Source organism: Dreissena polymorpha, chromosome 15 (genome assembly GCF_020536995.1).
Source record: "Dreissena polymorpha isolate Duluth1 chromosome 15, UMN_Dpol_1.0, whole genome shotgun sequence".
NCBI classification, from domain to species: Eukaryota; Metazoa; Mollusca; class Bivalvia; order Myida; family Dreissenidae; genus Dreissena; species Dreissena polymorpha.
In genome coordinates, this window is record NC_068369.1 from 10,259,004 (window position 1) to 10,266,479 (window position 7,476).

General features: G+C 35.0%; 1 protein-coding gene across 6 annotated transcripts in view; it reads left to right on the top strand.

Annotated features, from left to right (window-relative positions):
* LOC127860139 (uncharacterized) overlaps positions 1-7,476 on the top strand; it is an 88,723-nt gene extending 81,247 nt beyond the window's left edge. For 5 of the 6 annotated variants that reach the window (XM_052397995.1, XM_052397997.1, XM_052397998.1 and 2 more), the window contains 3 exons: positions 3,783-3,937; positions 4,305-4,420; positions 5,152-7,476. In XM_052397995.1, the coding sequence (XP_052253955.1) occupies positions 3,783-3,937; positions 4,305-4,420; positions 5,152-6,467 (1,587 nt within the window). In that variant the 3' untranslated portion in view covers positions 6,468-7,476. The remainder of the gene's footprint in view (positions 1-3,782; positions 3,938-4,304; positions 4,421-5,151) is intronic. The other variant, XM_052397999.1, reaches the window with a different exon arrangement.

The window sequence follows — 7,476 nt, forward strand, 5'->3', positions numbered from 1 at the left end:
TAAACACATATAAACAAACACACTTAGGTTTTAATGTTGTTTTATTGGTGTATTTAATAATGTTTAATACACATATTTAGCCCTTAACCTGCTTTGTATGTAATAATGGTTAAACTGCTTTATTAATTTCTAAATAGAGGCTGAAATGGATGGTCGATTTCAAAAGGCTGCATTTCATTTATTATAAGCAATATGTGTGTAAAACCTATATTGGAGATGCGCTCTGTGAAAAGGGGATTTAATGCATGTGCATAAAGTTTGATCCCTAATAAGCCTGTGCAGTCCATTCAGGCTAATCAGGGACGACAATTTCCGCCTTAACTTAATTTATGCTAAGAAAATACTTTCTTGAAAAACGACACTTTACGCACAGGCGTTAAACCCCTTTTTCACAGAGCACGGCCCATTGATTTTTATTTGTCATTGAAATTAGATAAATATTGTACTTTCAATTTTGATTTTGTACCTTTACAGGTGTAATATGAAAATTGTAACAAAACCTGTTATTGTCAGTTGTTTTTTTTACTTGCTTGTACATTGAAAGAAATTTAGCATTGAATTTTAGTTAAACGCAAACAACCAAACACAACTCAAAATGTTCTGTATTTATTTGTAAACAATGCGGAGAATGTATATACGATAAGTATATACATCATCATCTTAAAAATGTGTTTATTGTCTTTGATCCGGATCTAATCTGGTGCGTTGAGGCTGTAGTATCTTATGCCACAACACTGAAAAACACAATAAACACAATTGGTTATAAAGTTGTTAACAATTAGCGCTTATCATTACAATTTACCTAAAGGAAGTCAACACAGTCGATACAGCTGTACTGCTTTCGCGTTTTAGAGCAATGTCACGTGTCAGTTAAGTACACTGTAATCTACACTTATCATTACAATTTACCTAAAGGAAGTCAACACAGTCGATACAGCTGCACTGCTTTCGCGTTTTAGAGCAATGTCACATGTCAGTTAAGTACACTGTAATCTACACCCTTTTGTGTCAAAACCGGATTTATCTTGATTACGTTATGTCAGACGGAGTATGTATGCGTGGATTACGTTGGACTTAAGTGCCTCATGCCTTTGGTAATTCAGTCTTAATTTGTTCAAATATGGGGCATAATTGTTCGTTAGGATCTTGAATTCGTCAATCGGCCGACTGACGAAATATACGAAAATTAATGCCTGACGATATATAATGGTTTCACAGAAAACCTTGTTAACACTGTAGAAGTCACATTTCATGCCCAATCTTCATGAAACTTTGTCAAAATGTTTGTCTTAATGATATGTTGGTTGAGTTCAAAAGTGGTTCTGGTCAGTTGAAAAACATGGCCACCAGTGGGCAGGGCAGTTTTCCTTTTTTGGCTATACTAGAGAAACCTTGTAAACACACTATAAGTCACAATTTTTGTCCAATCGTCATGAAAGTTGTCAAAACATTGGTTTTATTGATATCTCGGATGAGTTCGAAAATGGTCCAGATCGGTGAAAAAACATGGCCGCCACCGGGCGGGGCATTTTTCTCTATATGTATATAGTGAAAACATGTGAACACTCTAGAAGTCACATTTTTGGCCCAATTTTCATGAAATTTGGTCAGAACATGAGTTAAAAAATGGTTCCGGTCAGTTGAATAACATGGCTGCCAGGGGGGGGGGCAGTTTTCTTATATTTATATAGTTCAAAAAGCTTGTGAACACTCGAGAAGTCACATTTTTTGCCAAATCATCATGAAACTTGGTGAAAAGATTGGTTTTATATATATATCTCAGATGAGTTCGCAAATGGTCCCGATCAGTAAAAAAACATGACCGCCAGGGGGTGTGGGGCAGTTTTCCTTATGTGACTAGAGAAAAACCTTGTGATCAAACACTATAGAAGTCACATTTTTGGCCTAATCATCGTGAAACTTAGTCAATACATTGGTTTTATTGATTTCTCAGACAAGTTGGAAAATGGCTCAGATCGGTGAAACACACTTTAGCTCACCTGATTGCTCAGGTGAGGTTTTGGATTGGTCTTTGTCTGCCGTCCGTCTGTCCACATTTGGTTTGTAAACACTCTAGCATTCACACTTCTCAATTCTGTATGAAAGTTGCTGAAAGATCTCAGTCAAGTTTGATAATGAGCAAAATCACATAATTAATGCCATAATTATTGCCCTTAGATTGTCCAAATTTTCATTATATTATACAAAATCCTTGTAAACACTCTAGAGGTTACAATTTTGTTTCAGATTTTATGAATCTTGGTCAAAATATTTATTTTTGTAAGCAAAGTTTGATGTTTGGTAAGGGGGTTAACTCAAAATATAGGTCACTCAGGGTTCGACATTAACTTTTTTTACAGCAAGACCGTCGGACCAGCTCCTCTTAAAATGTACTAGCCCGAATCTGATGTCTACTAGACCACAAATGACATAGCAAATGAACACAAATGTGTCATGTAACTGTTAAATCAGGATTTATCAGTAAATAAGCAGTGAACAACATATTTTTTTATGCATAGAGTAAAACAATAAAATAAAACTTTTTTTCTTTTCTCCGTCAAATTCAATCCATGGGAACTGACTCCATTTTCCATCTAGGATAAAATTGGTGTTTTCGTGTTTCTTCATATTTACGTTTCGTGTCAGTTCAAGTGTCGGATTCTTTTTTATTAACTGATTTGTAGGACGAAAAACCGAACTTGAACAAAGCCATTCTTTAAATTACATTCTCTTGTCTGCTACGCAAAAATGTTTACATTGACAATACCGATTTTCGATAGAAGTCGTAAAATCATGCTCTACAGTTTTACGACACTACAGAAAATTATTAATATTCATGACAACTTGACCAATGGAAACAAGCAATTTCTGCAGGAAGCTCTCCTTTGCGTCTAAAAATAGCGATGAATCATGTGAATGCTCCGCGTTTATTTAAATACACTAGTTTTGTTTTAATGTAATAACGGATACGAGAGTAATTTTACACATTAAAAATAAAGGTTTTCACAGCAGTTAGTTATAGTTATATGAATCAGTATAGATTTTTGTATGTACGACCAGTCGGACAAGCTAGACCACAGTTTTACTAGCCCGACCACCGATCTTACTAGACAATGTCTGTCGGACGTGCCTTAGTGTCGAACCCTGTCACTAGGTAAAATCTTACAAAAACAAAAACACTCCATACGCCTGAATTTTGGTTCAATAATGCTGAAACTTGACCAGGATGTTTGTCTGGACATACCTAGGTCAAGTTTGACGTTTGGTAAAGATTAAATGAACTTTGAGATCAAGGTCAAATTATGTTCCACTCCATTGATTTTAGGCGAAGTAAAGGAACTTGGAATTGTCTCTAAAATAACACTTTCAGATTTGATCATAGAATTCACACTGTATGTGCACAAACTTCTATAACTTTGCCATTTATAGATGGATTTTAAAATAACTTTGCACAAACGTCAGCAATAATTATAGTGAGACAACATGTTGCATGTTACACATCTTGTTTAGGTGTCACTTAGATGTCCAAAGTCAAATTAAACATAAACATTCCAGTCTTTGCTATTTCTTTGCCATTTATTTAGTGAATTTTTGAATAACTTGACACAAATTTAAGCCTTAATAAGATGAAAAGGTCAAAGTCTTACTTCATGGTCAAAGGTCAAATTTGACCATAAAGAGTCTTGATTTTGAAATCATTAGAGTTTTGATACAATAGTGGAATGCGAAGGCATATGTGCAATATGGACATGCATCATGTTAAATCTTGTATCTGTTCAAAGATAGGACAGAGTCGCCTGGTGACACCATGTCGAGGGGACAAATGCTCCCACATCCTGTGTATGGAGGCTGAGACTCTGGTCAGAATGAACGAGGGCAAATCTGTTAAGAAGTGTTTCATCTGTCAGACGCCATACTCAAATATTGTTGTAGACAAGTAGGTATATTTAATGCTACTCAGACATTGTTATAGGCAGGTATTCAGCTTGGACTTATCCTTGCAATATAATTTTTACCATACTCTGATTTGTAAGAAATATGTTAAAATTGTATTTTCTTGTGCACTTTTGTAGCCTAGAAATTTAAATGTACTTTAACCAATGACTCTTGGTGCATAGTATTGAAGTTTCATTTAAAGGTACTTAAACAATGGTTGCTGAAGAATACATGTAATCATTATTCCTCAGTCATACAATTATGATATTATTAAACTATGTTTATTGACAGGTATAAAAGAAAAAAAACTTTGTTCTAAATATCAAACGAGCCAGAAATTCTATAATACAATCTCTCTCCATGTTCAGGCTGTTTCTGCTCATACTCAAGAAGGTACCACCATGTGTCACAGAGGTTGAGTTTCAGCCAGATGGCAGCTGGAGTTACAGCAACAACGAAACAACAATTTCATCATTAACACTTGGTATGTGTCTATATTTCTTATAATGCCAATACTTGATCAATATTTTGTCTACCGGTACTCCAATTGCTATTAATATAAAGAAATGAAACTCCAGCTGCTGGAGCAGTATTGAATTCAATATTAAAAACAATTAGTTGGTCCTTTATTTAAGGCAAGTGACCGGTTGCCCAAACAGTACAAAACAGCACAATACAGCACAATACAAACCAACATAAACACAAAATATGAATAAAGCTGGGGTCACCGCCTTGGAACGGTCAATGCAAAGCATTGGGGGTTTAAACCGGTTATAGAGCACTCAACCTCACACTTGGCCCAGCAATATTCATAATACATTTAAGTGTAAGTTAAATTTAACGTAGCCCTAAAATAACTGAATATGGCCATGTGAATCCTCCTCAACGGGAGGCATTCATTTTAAACCTATCTATCTTTGCTTGATTGCATAGAAAGCCTAAGGTTTATTTGAAACGCTCAAAAGTCCATTTCCTGAGACTAAAACCGGTAATTGGTGTCTATGTGGGAAATCTAAAGAACCCTCCCACAGTGTGGATCCAACCTGTTACCTCTCGATAGCTAGGCGGAAACAATTTTCACTACACCACTGCGACCTGCACTTGCCCATACATCTGCTCACCTTTCATGGTTGATTGTGAAAGCATGTTCATAATGGCTTTACAAAAATTAGATTGGTCCATGTACGTTTGAAAACTGTTGATTTTTTTTTTCAGATGAAGAAGGCATCCACTCTGGTATACCAGAAGTGGATATGAGTTTACACATAGAAAATAACAACAGCTGTATGGAAATCCAAAATTGTGATGAAATATTACCAGAAAGTATACCTGACCTCAATGGCACCCATATAAGGGTAAATACAGAAGAACATAAATCAATCACTGTGGGTCCAACAAACCCATTTGATAGTAGACACAGACATGCATCCACAGATGAAGAAGGCATCCACTCTGGTATACCAGAAGTGGATATGAGTTTACACATAGAAAATAACAACAGCTGTATGGAAATCCAAAATTGTGATGAAATATTACCAGAAAGTATACCTGACCTCAATGGCACCCATATAAGGGTAAATACAGAAGAACATAAATCAATCACTGTGGGTCCAACAAACCCATTTGATAGTAGACACAGACGTGCATCGACAGATGCTGTATTTTCACAAGAATGTTCTGGAGAAACACAAGGAATATATTGTGTCGACCCTTCTGATGAACTGCCTCAAGAAAAAGAGCACATTGACACATTAAACACCCCTCAGTGTCGTTCTAAACCTACAAAACGTAGCACACAATTTGAAAAACAAAAGAGTTCTAAACTTGCAAGATGTAGCTCAAGAGTATCGGGACAGAAGGGTGCGGAGTCGAAGGAAAGAGATATTCAGAAAAGTTTGAATACAATACCCAACAAGTTAAATAACGGTTCTAATTTAGAGAAAAATAGACTAAATTGTATGTCACAAGGCTTAATGCAATCCACTGTTATTCTAGGTTCAATTTCAGATAAGCTTCAGGAAACTGTATCAAAGAGTGAAATAGGATCAATCCACTGTAAGGATCAGATTGACATTCTTGTTAATGATTCACAAAAAGAATTGAATGCTATGGATTCTCATGTGGAGGAAGGTAAATTTGTAAAAAATATGGAAATTGTGTTATGTGAATGGGCTGGAAACAAAGAGACCTACACAGAAATGGAAGATGATAAATCTGTTTTGCATTCAATAATAGTTGACACTCAACTTGAGTGTCGTGAACATGGCGCCACAAATAAAAGTGTAACAAATAAACCAAAGCAGACACATAGTCAACAGTCTATCAATGTTGGTAAATGTAGTCACACACACTTGTCGCTCTTGGACAACCTCATTTCGAATACATTTACTTGTTCAATCTGCAAGGAAGAATTTGGTCTAACAAAGGTTTATGAAAATTTGGACGAGCGCTTATGCATCGATTGTGCACGAAAGGAGGGTGTTTTATCGCTTTCTTTGTATAACATAATAAATACTTATGAAGGGAAATAATATCGTCAAGAAGGTTAACTGGACACTTAAATTTGTATATAGACAAAGTGCTTTCTTAAATAAAAGTCTTAGAAGTTTATGTAATTCTTTAATACAATGCCATTTAGGTTATGCATCCTCTTCGTGGTATTGTGGGCTCACGAAACAGCTCAAACACAAGCTACAAATAGTCCAAAATAAAATTGTTCGTTTTATTAACAATTCCCATAGTAGAACATCACTTGGTGTATCGAATTTTGAAGGTCTTGGTTTATTGAACATTGAGCAAAGATACAAGCAACTTCGACTTAACCATATCCATAAGATTTTCTACAATAAAAGCCCTAGCTATATGAAAGACAATTTTGTCTAATGTACAGATGTCCATCAATATGGGAATAGATCAAGATTAAATTTTTATGTACCTCAAGTTGATGGCTTTACTAGTTCTTCATTTTACTACAATGGTATTAAGGATTGGAATTCAGTACCTGATAATATAAAGTCCATCAAATCGAAATTTACTTTTAAGCAACTTGTTAAGAAACATCTATTAAATGAAATGAAGGAAGACGAGAATTCCATGTATTTTTACTTTTAGATTTGTTTTATTTTATGAAATTGCTTATTTTAATGCTAATTTGTATGAGTCTGTGTATTATCATGTCAATTGTTTGAAAGTCTCGCTTTTTTAATATGTAAGATCATGTCGTTTTTGTATTAAGAACTGAAACAAACTATATATTTATGGTCACTTATAAGACCTGTTTGACAAAATCCAGGGTCCCCGTTAGAAATAAGCTTATTCATGTTTGCATGTCTCTGCTTTACGGGTTATACTGTGTGTACATCATCGTTATATTAGTTAGATCTGTGATTAAAGGCACCATTGACACTTGAAGTTAGAGTGTTAGCTATATGGTATTATTTGTATCTGTACTTAACATGTTACGATATTGTAATGCATTGATTATATTGAACTGTAAAATGCTGGTTTGACATGTATACACAAATAAAACTAACTAAGTGG